Source organism: Hypomesus nipponensis, chromosome 3 (assembly GCF_054491055.1).
Source record: "Hypomesus nipponensis isolate SF chromosome 3, ASM5449105v1, whole genome shotgun sequence".
NCBI classification, from domain to species: domain Eukaryota; kingdom Metazoa; phylum Chordata; class Actinopteri; order Osmeriformes; family Osmeridae; genus Hypomesus; species Hypomesus nipponensis.
Window position 1 is genome coordinate 17,213,970 of NC_140363.1, and position 16,866 is coordinate 17,230,835.

Here is a 16,866-nt window from a genome sequence, read left to right on the forward strand (position 1 = left end):
GCAGATAATAAAGTCTGGCTGGTTTGTAAATCTGACCAGTCTTCCAGTCAATATTTACATTGACTTCAGAGGCAAAGGTATGTAGGCTACACATAAAACATACATTTGAATTTCCTACGTTTATTAGACCTAAATGATTTGTCAATAGACCTTTGTATATGACAGAGCTTCGGTATAGTCTACAACTGCATTATTGGGATGCCATATTTAGTTTGTATTCTTTTAGCTGAAATTCCAGTTTAATTTCACATACTGAAGCTATTCATTTATTTTCAGTCTGAAATGCAATGACATCTTGAGTGGGGCGTGTAACTGTCATAGGAAGTTATTAAATTATATCACCTCATAAAATTAACTACTTGATAATTATTAGACTATGAATATAGGAGGGAAATGTATACAATGTGCATGCAATTAAAGTGGTGGTGAGATGAGGCATGTTAACTGCGATAATTGATAATGCATGGCATCCAATAAATTAGGCCAACCCTGTATCGACCACAGGTCGGGAGAATCAAGATTTTTTTACTCTGACTCTCACTAAGAAACAACGATAGGTCTAGGTGACATGGTAAAAAATGCCTTTATGAGGTCTGTAATAATTGATTAGCATTTAGGTGTATACCTCTGGTCCCTCAGCTAACGCAGAGTGATTGGGGGTGGGGGCGCTCCGATTTCAGCCCCTGACGTACTCCCTCTAGGGAGGAAACAGAGCCGCAAACTCAGTTCTGCTCGGCTGCCAGGGTATAGGGCAGAAGGAGAGCCAATCAACGAATCGCGTAGCTCTCTCTTTAAGCCTGACATATCTCCAACAGGAACAAATTGTCCCAACAATCAACATCCGAATCTCCCGTACGCATCAGGGGTGGAGTGGATATTCCACGAACGGATAGCAGTGGATTCTGGAACACAATAACAAACCAGTGAAAAAAGTAGCCTATAGTCAAGAAAGCGCGTGGCATCATTTTGGATACCAGCCTTGGTCGGAGGAGACACCATGTCAATATTACCGTCGTTTGGGTTTACTCAAGAGCAGGTCGCCTGCGTATGCGAGGTGCTGCAACAAGGAGGGAACCTGGAGAGACTAGGACGCTTCCTCTGGTCTCTACCCGCTTGCGACCACCTCCACAAGAACGAGAGCGTACTCAAAGCAAAGGCAGTGGTCGCATTCCACCGAGGGAACTTCAGGGAGCTCTATAAGATCCTGGAGAGCCACCAGTTTTCGCCCCACAACCATCCCAAGCTACAGCAGCTGTGGCTGAAAGCGCACTACGTGGAAGCGGAGAAATTGCGCGGCCGACCACTTGGAGCCGTGGGGAAGTATAGGGTCCGGAGGAAATTCCCTTTGCCCCGCACGATATGGGACGGCGAGGAGACCAGTTACTGCTTTAAGGAGAAGTCCAGGGGTGTTCTGAGAGAGTGGTACACGCATAACCCATATCCCTCCCCAAGGGAAAAAAGAGAATTGGCCGAAGCCACGGGATTGACCACTACACAAGTCAGCAACTGGTTCAAAAACAGACGGCAGAGAGACAGAGCGGCTGAGGCTAAAGAAAGGTGGGTTTAAAGTCTAAGTGTCATACATTGTGACATATTGTGATGTATTGTGATATATGGATTTAAAAAAAAACAAATAGAACGTGATCATGTGGTTGTAGTAGATTCATATTAATCTAAAACCGCTAATCTGTAAATGTGTTTGGTGACATGCTTCTGGGATGTATGTTGTTGTATACTTAATGTTAACGTGAATTTATGAGAATTGTTTTTACACACCTATTGTAAAAGATTTGGACTTAGAAAATGCTATAAGTTCACAGAAACATAGGCCTCATAATTCAACATAGCCTACTGGCGACGTAGGCAATAGTCACTGTAATAACCTAAATCTAAAATATGATTTAAACTAACGGCCTGTTGTCACATAAGATAGGCCATAGTTTGTGTGGCCTTCTATAGGAGATCTCAAATGAAAACTAACCGATTCGTTTGTTTATTTAGCTAAAAATAATAGAATATAATGTGAATATCGACCAGGCTGTGGATTACTGAATTTATTGTAAAATACCTCAAAGTCCTGCCTTGTTTTCCAGATGGGTTTAAAATGTCTGATGCAAACATCTTTCAACAATAAAACGTAGTGCTATTGCATCTGAGATAACGCCACCATGACCCCTAAAACATAAAAAAGTTAACTTAACAACAAGCTAGGCCTATAAAAATTAACAGCAACATTGTCAAATGGGTCGGCCTTGATCTCGTGAGAACGTAGGCTTCTCGATGTTGTTGACAACTTTTAACATACGTCCTCACAGCACCCCGACGTTACCAGGTTCAATATTTTACAATTTTCCCATTTCTTTCTCCTCAGAGAGAACAGTGAAAACAACAACGCCGGTAACAACAAACAGAACCAGCTGTCTCCCCTCGACGGTGGCAAGTCGCTGATGTCCAGCTCGGAGGATGAATTCTCTCCACCGCAAAGCCCCGATCAGAACTCTGTGCTTTTGCTCCAGGGAAACATGAGTCACCCCGGCGCCTCCTCTTACCCTATGACGGGCCTCGGTGGAGCACAGTCGGTGCATGGAATGCACGGACACCCGCACCAACTTCAAGACTCGTTGTTGGGACCGCTAACATCTAGTCTTGTGGATCTAGGGTCCTAAAGACTACCTAATCTCTTCTAAAAGACTGATAACATGATCAGATTAAGTACATATATGAAATTACACTATGGTACCTTATAACTATAGACTGACTTGTCTGTCGTTAAATTTGGTTAGAGCTTTAACGCAATTCTTTTACGCGCTTATTCTATAGCCACTAGGAGCCTACCCTCCTGTCAGTGAAAACAGAACCATCTGAGGCCCCGTTCTAGAACTCTTAACTCAACGAAACACTTAGGCTAACTGGACTGCCCATTTGCTTAATTTATGATATTTGTTAAGATAAAAAATTTATAGCAACTTCCTGCTATGGAAACTTAGAAGCAAAGTTTTCCTTAGCCTAGAGTCATAATTATAAGTTTCCAATAAAACAAAAATCGTCATTTGTCTCATGTGTGTTATTTGTAGGTCTGTATAGGCTAGATAAAACACGGACCTGGCTTGAAATGTAGGCTTCAGGGTAGTTTGAACTCAAAAAGAATGTCATTATAGCTCCGTTTTAATGATACCAATCTATGGTACTTAATTAGACCTATACAAAACCAGGCCAACTGTACTGCAGAGAGCACATATACTATGATAATATTCTAACACCTAAGCAAATGGTCCATTGTTAGCCTATATATGTAAAATATTTGCGTAGGGTTAGAAATTACGAAAGATTTCAAATATTTAAATTAACCAAAATCACGTAGCCTATCATGCTCGGCCAATCTGAAATGACCTATTGAACGAATATTGCAAAATTTTAGACAAATCCGACAAGTCAATGTATTGTGGGCTAGATGACACACAAAAGCGAATGCTTGGCGACATTTGGGCGCACAGCGTTTCGTTAGCGATATCTATTAAGGGTGTGTATTGCTCAAGGCAAAGCTAGAGCCCTCGTGCTCCAAGAGCGCTGCGGATCATTAGGTCTGTGTTGCCGTGTTTACTTTTCTCTCTCCGAGTGTTTGTTCTGTCGGTTCTGGGCCACGGAAAAGCGACACCATCTGCGGAAGGCTCGCTCACGTGTCTTCATACAACCTAATTTAAGGCGTAGCCTACTAGAAAAAAAGGTATTTACTTGAGATTTATTTATAACCTATAAAAAAATCCTCTCAAGAAAACAAATGGATAAAAAGGTAAAAAACAAAAGTCAAAGATTTCAGTTCATTGTAATTTTCCTCTTTAATAGATAGGGATCTGTAATCTGAGGTCATCCCATCCTCACCTTGAACACGGTTATGGACTTCTCCAGTTGTGAACTACAATATAAAATAGGCTAGATAAAAAATAAGGACATATTACTGATAAATAACCGACACAATTTCCAATAATAATATTAACACTCATTACAATTGTGCTATCTGAATAATAATAAGAATAGGCCGACAAAAGACTAAAAAAGGACAAAGTGAAAACACAGAAGAAAACTTAACGAAATCAATTTCATCTCTTGCATAAACAAAAAAATATAAATAATAAATAGAGGACACCTACTACAGTACGTCCCCAATTCACTAGGTTTTCGGCTCATGTCAGAGTAAATTGTTTTGAACAGAGAGCACCGAGGATTTCCTGAGCATAATCTGAACCAGTTGCTGCTAGCATTAGAGCCTGATTGCGAAGATTGCTAGGCTATACCAGAGAAACCCCGGGGCAGGCTGCGTCCAGGAGGCATTTTTCAAACTATCATGGCTTTCAAATGCAGTACAGACTAAAGTATGTTCTACCAGGAATATTCACTACCTAGCTACTTCCATGTGGGCTTTGAGGGATCCTTCCAGTATTCTCAAAATGGGATTCCAATAGGCCACACCATAGCAACTCAACTATATTCCCGCCTCGGGATTCGCTTTATAATCCTTCGTTTAATCTAATGTCGATAGGGGGCATTTAGACGGCATAGACCTACTGTATAAACTCTGGCTATCAACTAAATTCATACACGATAAGCAACAAAATGACTTTAGACTTGAACAAAAATTGACAGTCATATACTTTGTTTAGCCTATATTGTGCCTGTTAACAACTAACAGCTCATTTAAAATGTTATTCTAAATTAAAAGTAAAACTTAAGACGAAAAATGTCCCATAAATTTGGCAGAGGGAGAATCCATTATTACACATTAGCAAATGGCTTAACAAAGTCCCACCGAAGCGGAGCTTCATACCTGTTAATCTAAGGACAACATCTCCCCAAAGGACACCACACCCCCGAGATTAAACAGACTATGTGTCACATGTAAGGGAAGCCACCAAAGTCACCTTTACAGGATGTATAAACAGACTACCTATTCAATCCACAGCGGAAACTCAGCCACAGCTTTTAATCGCGCCTGAATCGTACACTTTCATTCTGTCAGGGAAGTTAATGCCCATAATTTTCTGGCCCTTTGCCAATTCCTCCTATCAGGTCCATCCAGCGGGATGAGGAGCTGGATGCCATGCTTTACTAAAGCTGGAGGTGGCCTCAGATCTGCCAAAAGTGAGCCAGTAACAGCTGATTACATCTACACACATCCAACACAGAGGCATTTTGTGTGTTCATGTCTAGAAGCGATTCTAAAACAGGGGTAGGATAGGTCCTCTCCTGGGTGAATAAATAGGGACAGCTCATTTCAGTGACATTGTTTCTCTGAATCTATGGGATAGAGGGTTGTGTTTGGTCTCCCAAGGCGAGTACAAGTATCCATCTACACAGAGGACAAAAGCCAAAGGTAAGGAACTTGCTCTCGGACCAGGTCTGGTGCCTGCAGGTAGCTTTACCCCACATGGGAGCCTCGTATGAGACAATCCCAGGTATCCATATCCACGGGCTGCATGGGGGGTGTGGGTTTGGGGAGGCGGGGGGGGCGGGGGCGGTGAGAGACAAAAGGATCTTTTCAGGTCTGCCGCAGGGAAGGGGGAGGAGGGTGGGGGTAGTGGGCTAGAGGAGAGATTTCCTTACCAATGATGCATGGATCTGACAAAGCTCCAGTCTGGCCAACCCCACAGGCAGACTTATGGTGTGTGTGTATGTGTGTGCGTCAGTGTGTGTGTGAGTATACGTGTCTGTGTGTGTGTGTGTGTGTGTGTATGAGCACTTTACCTACAAAGAGTCTGATGCGTGTTTCAGCTTAAATTCACGGTAAGAACATACATCAAACCACAACCAAGATCCCAGAAGCTCAGTCAATATTTCTGTGCTGTGCCATACGCAATACATCTGTTGCCTGCATCGTCTCTGTTAGTAAATGATGGGTGTGTTTGTTAAATGTAAATACAGAAACAAAGACAGGCTTTCTTCAGACAAGTGCACCAGTAAGAAGCTTCTGGTACAACAGGAAGCTCATAGTGGCACAGCTGAAAGAAATATTTATCTATCTCTGAGTACGCTGAGTGATGCCTGACCCAGAGTTCAAAGACGGGGCGGGGCACAGACTCTGGTTGTCCCTGGCTATCAGGGTGTCAGATACTATGTTGTGTGTCAAATTGAAGGGCGTCGTATCCAAACCCCGTGATGAATGTATTTTCTGTCTTTTTCATATCTGTACAAATAGAAAAAGGCACAGAACAAGATGCAACTTGATTCGGATGTCTTTAAAAGGCCTGTAAGAAGAAAAATGCCTGGAGGGGTCAGGCTCAAGTAACCAACCCTCCCATGGACAAAGCTCCTCTCTGGTTTCATAGAATCAGATAGCGGTATTTTGGGAGCTTAGTAGGGAAAGCGATATCAAGGTTTTTTTTAAGCAGTGATTTTTGAACATAGGAAAGTGACTTCATGACATTCAAGACCAGTATGAAAATTAATTAAGTCCTTAGAATCATTCTTTAACGACTTTCACTTCATCCTTTAAGTCGACAGGCACTCCAACATGCACACACATGCATTACACACAATTATTTTTCTCCCTGTTCATGTTTGTACTTTTTAGCATGGTAGATTTCCTTTTCAAGTAAAAAAAAAAAAAAAAAGTGCAATTAATAAACAGTAAACCATTTAAATGATCGCTTTTTGTAGTGTATCAACCACCTTAGTGAACTCACCCAGGAGTGGACCAATGGAGTTGATATGACCGGTTCGTAGCCTCAGGGGCATTGGGGCAAAGGCAGACACAACAAGAGGAAGTGCTACGTGGATATGGGATAATGAAATCTACCTCAAAGTCCCACGGGACATCACCTCACCCCCCCCCCCCCACACCCCCCCCAGGGGGTTCACCAACAGCTCATGTGACACCCCATCCCAAAACCAAACCCTTACTCGGCCCAGACCCCACTTCTAAATGGACTCTGTATTTGTTTGGCGACATTAGAGTGGCAGGCCCGAGAACTCAAGCTGCCATCCTGCTCCCTTGGCCCCTCTCCCTCAGTTCTCTCTGCCCCTCATCCTTATGCTCCAGTATGGGATGAAATACCCTTGTTGGTTCTCCACAAAAAAAATATTTCAGGAAATGAAAGTTGTAACACGATCCTTTGTGTGCCTAACGTCTCCCTGAGCAGCGAGAGAAATCCACTCAGGCTATTTTAGCCTGCAGATGATAGCAGCACAGAGTGAAAGGCAGAGAAAAAGAGAGAGTGAAGGCAGAGAACAGAAGGATTGTGTCTGTGTGTGTGTGTGTGTGTGTGTGTGTGTGTGTGCATGTGTGTGTGTAGAAGAAAAAGAGTAAGACAGACAGACAAAATGAAGGATGTTTTCAAAGACAAAAAGTCAGCGAGAAAGTAAAAAAAAAAGTTTTTAGTTGCAATCAAAAACCAAACTCTGGGAAACACATAAAGCACAATGAGAGAGTGAGAAAAATGTGATCAGTTGAGAAAAGAGGAGGGTGAAATAAAGAACGTAAAGAAGAGAAGAAAAGACACTACTAAAAGTTTCAGACCAACCATTAATTTTTTTCAGGAACTAAGCTACTGGCCCTGTAAGTCCAGGACCCATATCCCAGAGATACACATGCACCAAGGAAAATAAACTTCCCGTTCCGGTTCTTATATTTCCAGCAAGCGTCTCCTGAGGGAAGGCCTTTGTGGCTAGTCATTCTGATGGATTTCATTGCCAAGAGTCAGTGCAACTAGTCCAGGAGCCAGGAGGAGAGGAAAAGAGAAAATAGGAGCAGAACAGCCTTTGTGTGAACTGGATATATTTCCACAATCTTCAACGCAAAGAATCATTCGTCAACGACTTCTACTAAACCTAATCATACGTCTCTTCTCACAAACCCTCCACTTATCCACACACAAACATTCTTAGTCCAGGCCTGCAGCATCAGTGGCCTTCCTGTGCCATTTCTCCAGCTTGAGAAAAACAGAGGGATGTAAGCGCTGGTGTTGACGACATGCAACCTCAGGTGAAGGGGTGGATCACGGGTGAACTGGCCTAGTATGCAATCAAGAGGCAATGCAGGACACTGATAATATACTGCAAAATTATTTGCCATCTTCTTCTTGTGGAACTGTATCCTGCCTCTGGTCTCTGCACCTCTCTGCGTCACCAGAAGTCTCTGGAGGATGGGATCCCTCACTGAGCTGCTCCTCCCCAGAAATGTCCCATTTTTTACTCTCTGAGAGTTTAGGGGAGTTTTTCCTTGTTTTTATTGAGGGTTTAGGTTGGTTATAGGGGCTGATCTATGGGCCTCTACAAAGCCCTCTGTGACACTTTTAGTAAAAAAGGACCAATCAAACACATTTGGATTTGAAGAACATCCTGCCTGTTCCAATTGATATCTGGTAGCAATTGGTAAGGTCTAAAGTCCAGATTGGCCTGTATCGGCTGGGCTGTACATTCGCTACATGGTGACAGTGGCCCTTGGCAATTACCAGGCTCTCCCTGGGTTACTGCTACTCCCAAGTGCTGCTGGGTGTGGAATGACAGCTAAGCTCTGTTATTAGGCACAGGACTGCCACTGGACAGACCTGGCCTGCACCAGCCTTCTCACTACCACCACATAGAGAGGGAGTTAGATGGCTGAGCGGTGAGGGAGTCGGGCTAGTAATCAGAAGGTTGCCGGATTGATTCCCCGCTGTGCCAAATGACATTGTGTCCTTGGGAAAGGCACTTCACCCTACTTGCCTGTATTTACTGTAAGTTGCTCTGGATAAGAGTGTTTGCTAAATGACTACATGTAAATATAGAGAGCCACTCCAGTGAATTACCATAAATTAGCTTTATGGAGCACTGGTTTGCCATGTAGTAAAACGTCTAAACCTTTTGGCATACAAGCCTAGTTTCAGAGCAGGTATTTCTCTGCTATGTTGAGTATAGGCCTACAGACACTGAAAGGAACAGTAAATAAGACCTGGAACCTAACTGTTATGTAGAATATACTGATCTTGGAACAGTAGCTGATAGATTAAGGTGATTGTGTTTGCACATGGGTAATGAGAAGTCGATGGTTAAAATGTATTGCTGTCCAACGGTATTTTTTAAGATTAAGCTAGAACCCTGCTTGGGGTTTAATGTAACACCCAATTTAATTCAACAGATTTGTATTTATTTTGACCTCATTAACAACCAAACTTTGCAAAAGCACCTGTTCTTTTTCTGAGTATGAGACTGTCCGAAAGTAGGAAAGAGCAGAATGAAAGTGTTTCGTACCTTTGCATTTGTAGAATGATTCCAGTAGGTCTTTCTAAACGCTAGAATAAGTTCACCGTGACATCTGCCTTGAATAGTTGACGTAAACTGTATTTATTTCCTATCAATTATATATATTTTTGTTACAAACAATAAATCTACAAATACAGCGATAACAAAACGGATCGGGCCCAGTAAGCTACTTTCAGTGCGCAATTTGCTTCTCGGTGTATAGTGAAATACTACTAACAAGCTACATTTCATACAACTAAGAACACTTGCTATAAATTTAGCAAACGTAGGCCTAGAGTTGACTGAAATGCCCGATAGGAGCAGCTGTGTGTAGACCTATCACCAGCGCTCAAGACTGGGATATGTTGAGCAGGGATGTTCTGCTGATGAAACACGAAACACGCTGCAGATTCTGTAGCTCAAGAGACGCCGCCTCAAGGGTAAGTTACAAGTCCCTCTCCCTCACTCTCTCTCTTAAGGTTTGGCAGGTTTAAAACTATGACCCAAGAGCAGTCTGAGAAAAGGTGCTGAACTTAAACTTGGTGACAGCTGCAGAAACTAGAGACCAAGGAGTTTAAATATAGACCCTTCAAATACCAACTGATGCACTTGCACAGTCAACACACTTTTCTTACACATTAATTTCAACAATGCACTTGCAATGACTCAACGATGCACTTGTTCATTCACATACATGTGATTATGAAAACTTGTTTGGAACATACAAAATCTGTCTGTACATGCAATTCAACAGTTAACAATGAAATATTTACCATAAAATCCATACAAAATAGATATGCATGCACGAATAACGTACTTGCTGTTCTGATCTATTTAACACCTTAACACACTTGCTTGAAAATAGTACATATAGTGGTATATATGTTGGTGTAAGAAGATTCTTAAAAATGTACATGCAATTAAGTATTTTAGGACTAATTTAATGTATTGATTCACAGGTTAAATTGTTATTTGTAATTATTGTAAAATAACTAAGCTTAACCAATACATTTATTTTCCAATCTATTCTGCTATTTTGGATTGGGGCAGGAAACGCATGGAGAGAGGGGGGATGACATACCGGAAATTGCCTGAGCCGGAATCGAACCAAGGCCCCTGCAGTTTGTCCTTCAGTACCAAGCTCTCCAGTTTGGAGTTTGTCCTTTATGTGAACGTGTTGCATGCGCCACTGCCGCCATCTTGTGGTTTAAATGATTTACTGCTGGAAATAACAGTGCAGGCAACTAATGTGGGGAAAAGGCACACACTTTTTATAAAAATATTAATTATAAAACATTTATAAATGTTGCAATCTTAATATGGTGTGGCACTGTAGCTCGTCTATAAATACTTTAATTCTAAACCCAACACTATAATATTAATGGCAAAAAAAGAAAGAAGAATGAAGGAACTCCAACCCACATGAGCATTCATATGAGTAGATTTATTCTGAAACATTTTGTAGTATCTCTTGATAATGTGTGAGAGGAGTAATTGCTGTCCAATACTGTTAATAATTAATTATTTTAAAACCATAAACCATGATGGTGCTAAAATGCAAGTTGATGCTTGATAAGTCGCTTCTAAGTAACACCGAAATAAAAGATTGAGAGAAAAAAATTCTGAACTAAACTGTGTTCTTGGTAAACCATTGCACCTAATCTGAAAGTGTAGTATTTTGTTTTACGAATCCCATCAACCAAGCATAATATGTTTGGTTAATATATCAGACGTTTACATTTAACGGGTTTAACAGGTGCTCCTTTTTCATCATTGTAATTTCATTGTGGTTATCTGCTTTGTCCTCAAGCAAAACGAGTCTTGTCACATTGTCAGATCTTCATGTTTTAAGAACAAAGAGAGGAAACGTCTCATGTCGATGATTTATCCTTGGTCAGTGTCGCCATCTAGTGGCCAACAGTATTTCTGCTCAGTCCGTCAGTCCATCAAATGAACTATTCTCCCCTTTCCATATAGTTCAAAACAATGTTAGTATCTAAAAATCTATTGATGCTGCGTTAAAGAATGGTTTACCAGAGAAAAGGGCGTCAAAAGAGAAGAATAAATAAGAAAAAAACATTAAAAAAAACAAAATTGCAGACACTCTTATCCAGAGCAACTTACAGTAAGTACAGGGACATTTCACCCGTGGCAAGTAGGGTGATGTGCCTTGCCCAAGGACACAACGTCATTTTGCACGACCGGAAATCGAACCGGCAACCTTCTGAGCAACAGCCCGATTCCCTGACCGCTCAGCCACCTGACTCCCCTACACAGCAAACAGGTTTCACAAAAGGAACTGTTATTCTCTTATTATTATACTTGAATTTGTGTACACATTGTATATGTTTACATATATCTTAATTTGTGCTGTTGTAAAGAGTTTGTATCCAGAGTTTACTCACCTGTTCTGTATCCCTGGACTCCAGAGAAACTCACATTCAGCCCCTACCTTCACAGTAGAAAGCCCTCTATTAACACCTAAAGATTCAAACAGCAGTTACAGAGAAAAAAGTAGTTGACTTTGCTGGAGGCAAACTGACCTCAATCATCCTGTGCCTTGTGAATCCTCTACCATGTCAATAGAAACCCCACAATGCAACACATTCATCGGTGAAATCCAGCATTCTGTAGCACGCGCGTTGTCTTCTCATAATTTTCCTTTCATATTTCTCCCCTCATTTTTCAACAGAACTTTCAACAGCGCCTGTCAGAACAATGTCCACTTATTGCTAATAATTGTTTGAGTCAGGGAAATTGGCAGATATATTATCTGCATTGTATCTTGTAACAAATGACAGATTGCGAGCAGAGCAGGCACATAGTATTGATCTGTCTGGAACACTGTAGAGAGCACAATGTTCAGCATGAAGAGAGGATGATTAAGACCAGTGGGATGGGGCATTTAGCTATTTCAGACAAACTTCTATAATACTCACCAACTGGAGTCAATGCGCCGCAGAAGTTTATAAAGAAATAATAGCAACTGATGGCGTCGATAAAATCCAAGAATCGGATGATGTCACTAAGGCGGTGTAGAGTTCAATGCTGTATTCAGGTACAGACAAACAGAAGATAGGAGGTCTCAATGGGAGTGATCATGTGTAATGTGTGTGTTTGTGCTTTCAGCACAGCTGTGTTTGTTCCTCAGACAGAGGAACTCTTCTAAATTCAACCTTCGGTAATGGAACTTCATCAAACTATAACTCAGTTATCTGTCTCTTTGGTTATTTGTGCAGTAAGAGTGGAGGTTGTGTTAGTAGGCGATGTAAGAGTGGAGGTAGTGTTAGTAGCCTATGTAAGAGTGGAGGTAGTGTTAGTAGGAGTGGAGGTAGTGTTAGTAGGAGTGGAGGTAGTGTTAATAGGAGTGGAGGTAGTGTTAGAAGGAGTGGAGGTAGTGTTAGAAGGAGTGGAGGTAGTGTTAATAGGAGTGGAGGTAGTGTTAGAAAGAGTGGAGGTAGTGTTAGTAGGAGTGGAGGTAATGTTAGTAGGAGTGGAGGTAGTGTTGATAGGAGTGGAGGTAGTGTTAGAAGGAGTGGAGGTAGTGTTAGAAGGAGTGGAGGTAGTGTTGGTAGGCTATGTAAGAGTGGAGCTAGTGTTAGAAAGAGTGGAGGTAGTGTTAGTAGGAGTGGAGGTAATGTTAGTAGGAGTGGAGGTAGTGTTAGTAGGAGTGGAGGTAATGTTAGTAGGAGTGGAGGTAGTGTTAGTAGGAGTGAAGGTAGTGTTAGTAGGAGTGGAGGTAGTGTTAGTAGGAGTGGAGGTAGTGTTAGTAGGAGTGGAGGTAGTGTTGATAGGAGTGGAGGTAATGTTAGTAGGAGTGGAGGTAATGTTAGAAGGAGTGGAGGTAGTGTTAGAAGGAGTGGAGGTAGTGTTAGAAGGAGTGGAGGTAGTGTTGGTAGGCTATGTAAGAGTGGAGCTAGTGTTAGAAAGAGTGGAGGTAGTGTTAATAGGAGTGGAGGTAGTGTTAGAAGGAGTGGAGGTAGTGTTAATAGGAGTGAAAAATATAGTGGTAGTATGGTTTTAGTAGGATCGTAGTAGTAGTGGTAATTGGGTAGTAGAACTAGGAATGTTAGTAGGATAGTAGTAATGGAATTAGTAGGATATAATTAGTGGTATTAGTAGGATAGTAGTGGCCGAATAGTATTATCAGGATAGGCGTAGTAGTACAGTATTAGAATGATGCAAAATGTAAGACATGCAATGTCGACATGGTTCATCCTGTCAAATAAATATGCTGCTGCCTCAATTTGACATACACAGAAAACTACATAGCCCACACAGACACTGTCAAAGTCAACAAAAGCAATGGGTAATACCACAAATATATAAATATATATAGCTTACATTGTGTGTGTTTATCTACAGTATATAACAGTAGCCCACATTGGAAACATACAGCTTGCAACAGCAAAGAGCTCGTGGTGGTTACGCTCTGTCGCTGTCCAAGGTTCTGAAAGACTGGTCTCGTTGCCGCCGAAAAAGCCTCTCGGCTGAACATAGCCTACCTGTGATCGTTGACTTGACCCGTGCGCTAATGCCGAGAAATGCGGTGAAACGAGTCAACAATTATACTACAGTGGTGGTCACGTTTGAACAACCTAGAGAACGTAGATAGTGAACAATCACATTTTCGTCACCAAGGACGACAGTCTGTGTCAATATAAGGCTATTAAGGAAACACACTACATTGAGGAGAACCTCAAATACCTTACTTTATTTAATATAAAACTAATCATTGACGGTTGGCTGAGAATGAACAAACCATTTGTAAAAAAGAATCCGGTGTAGCCTTGGCTAGGAGCACATGTTCAGCCGAGGCCATTCAGCGTTGCCACCAGAGGGCATCGTCAGCATACTAATCTCCCGTGAATGGTTGAGGCCTGTAATGCAAGCTATATTATCTACAATGTATGTTGACCATAGGAACACAGAATAAAACATGCAACAAACCTGCCTTGCAAAATGAGTTAGGAATACAGAGAAACGTATAGGATATTGACGTCTTGACACAAACACAAATAATTCCGAATCATAACGAGCATTATGAGATAGCATTATGATAGACATAAGGCTACATTCTACACCCATTCATTATAAAGTAAAATACGTTTGCTACCATGGTCTCCGTGCCACAAGGTAGGACTACGTGACACTTATGCTCTTCAAGAGCAACATAACAGGATATCAAACAGGATAGATCTGTGTTACTATATGCTGTAGAATAAATTATTATCAATCGAATAACCTAAATAAACGTAATGTTTCTGGGGAACAGTGAGTGGAAAAGGGTGGACATGGAGGATGCGCCTCTGATTAACAGCTTTGTTTGACGAATTAAGAGGGCAGAGGAGAAGGCTCTTAAAATGCATTCAAGTTTCTTAATTTAATGACCTCATCCGCTTAAAAATGAGGCTTTGCTGATTGTTTACTGTTTTGAGTTCCTTTGTCTTTTCTGAAAAACATAAAAGATTTCAAAAAATAAAGAGCTATAATAATGCACCGTGTTTAATATAAGAATAATGGGGGAAATGGCTGTATGGCTACAGTCATATTCTATTATTATGTTTTCATTTTATTATCAGTATAGTAGAAGTTGAAATAGTGGTTGTAAGTATTGGTAGTTGTGTTATATGTACTAGGCTAAACATGACTATTTAATATAATTTCAATAGATTATTTATGTCGATATATTTTACATAGATTCCCTATAAGCATATGGTTAGATAGATCCCAATGAATTAATTGTAACTGTAGTTTTCTAATGTATATGCTTATTAGAAAATTAGCAGGCCAATGAAAAATGTACATGCTTCTAAGAATAATGGGATATTGTTCATGGGACTTTATTTGGCTGTATTATATCGACAAAGGCTGAAACACTACCCTTTCAAACGAGGCTATCTTATAGGTTGCTGCTTCAATAAATTCAGACAAAAGGCTGGGATATAAGTCACATTATAATGTGCAACGTGGTCTGGTATAGAGTGTGCAGTGCACGCATACATCTGGTAGTTCTGCGTGTGATTCCTAAGCTAGCCTATGTCTTGCCAGACACTATCATGTTTCCGCTGCGGGAGACAGGCCCACTGTGCTGACACCGGCAGCTCACCATCACAATGTCTCTTCATACTAATCTGCTCTGACGGATTCGATCATAATAAAGACACAAAAGCCGTAACCCGTAACAGAATAGGCAACATATTGATATGTGGACGCTATTTAGCTTGTTAAACAAAAAGCAGTTGTGTTCCACCTGTATAGGATTCGAAATAAAAAAAAACGCACAAAAACGGTGAAGAAGCAAAACGTTTTTGAAAATGATGAAAATGTTTCTATCTGTATTGTTTGATATCTTCCTAAAATTAACATTGATAAAACTAATAGTCCTGGTTGCCATTGACAATAAGGAATAATGAAACTTTTTTAACGACACAAATCATAATACTATAATTAAATCTTAATAGCCTGCTTATACTAGCAAGCAGCTGTGCGCGCACACACACACACTTTACAAAAGTTTTGGTGTCCGTGCCCCTGATAGTCTACCCTGACAGGAGTTCTTTCTTTTGATGGAGACCCGCGATTGCTTCCCTTCACAAAACATTAGCAGGGCCCCTTTGTTAACGCGGGGACCCTAGACCCCATCATTAGCGCTGATTACCGCTGACCAGTTTGACAACCTTATTGACTGCTAAAAAGACTTTTTCATGTATCCCACTGGTCCCTCTTGTTTTCAATAGAAACGGAAATATTCAGCCATTTTGTTCCTATAATCTGAAAGAAACTCAAAGCCCCCTTTCCTTCCCCTCCAACTTGCTTCCTCTCTTTACATACCCCCCAAAAACGACATTGGCTTCTGTGTTGTTGCAGCTGAAAGGCGTTTTGAAAATACAGCTTGTCCCTTTCACTGGTTACTGTAGCTTCATTATTTGCAAATGGAAGGAAACCAGGTGGTGGTCCCAGACCACAACTTAATAGCCGTTGGAGTACATTTGTATCACTTCTGGTTTACGCTGCTCATTAGGGCTGACATTAGAGCGCGCGCGAAACAATGAATTCAAATTGGTAATCATGTCAGTGAATCCGAGGGATTTCAAATGTAGGCTATGCCTACACTTTCAAGAACAAGGCTATTTAATTTAGGTTTATATGATACAGAGTTGTGTTCTCTGATTTTACAACTTGCTAATGTTTCTGCCAGACCGTAAATAAAACGATAGCAGCACAACATTTTGCAGTCACCATATTAAGGTAATCAAACACGCCAGTTATACACGTTTTGCTGCTTTTAACAGCAATATCGAACAGTGAATTACAAACTTGTAATGACAAGTTAGTCATGACTCAAATAAATTTTGAAAAAGGCATATGGCTTAAATGTAAAAATGCATCTTGGTGTAAAATAAAGACATGCTAAAGCCTGACACATTTGGAAATCGAAATATGCCTCGTTTTCACTTCCTTGACAATTCTGGTGTTCGTGTGTTTGTTTTTACTCATGGAGACTATCTCGTTTAGTGAGCCTGTCGCCCTCTCTTTGACCTCTCGCTGTCATGCCGCATTACATGATGGGAAGCATGTTGGCCAATTATGATGAAAACGTGTCAGGGCACATAGTGAAGCATTATAAGCATTAAACATTTGTTTCTCACA

The 16,866-nt window shown here is 41.0% G+C and overlaps 1 protein-coding gene across 1 annotated transcript; it reads left to right on the forward strand.

The window, feature by feature from the left end:
• The first annotated feature begins 750 nt into the window (after window positions 1-750).
• On the forward strand, window positions 751-3,049 carry LOC146300100 (homeobox protein six1b). The gene is made up of 2 exons (XM_084680850.1): window positions 751-1,557; window positions 2,372-3,049. The coding sequence occupies exons 1-2, from the start codon at window positions 998-1,000 to the stop codon at window positions 2,664-2,666; spliced, it is 855 nt and encodes a 284-aa protein (XP_084536976.1). The 5' UTR covers window positions 751-997; the 3' UTR covers window positions 2,667-3,049.
• The last annotated feature ends 13,817 nt before the right edge of the window (window positions 3,050-16,866 follow it).

What these genes read in the sequence shown, in the direction of transcription:
- LOC146300100 (XM_084680850.1), top strand. Translation starts at nt 998, where the DNA reads ATGTCAATATTACCGTCGTTTGGGTTTACTCAAGAGCAGGTCGCCTGC. An exon ending in GCGGCTGAGGCTAAAGAAAG is followed by an intron (nt 1,558 to 2,371) that starts GTGGGTTTAAAG and finishes CTTTCTCCTCAG; the next exon opens with AGAGAACAGTGAAAACAACA.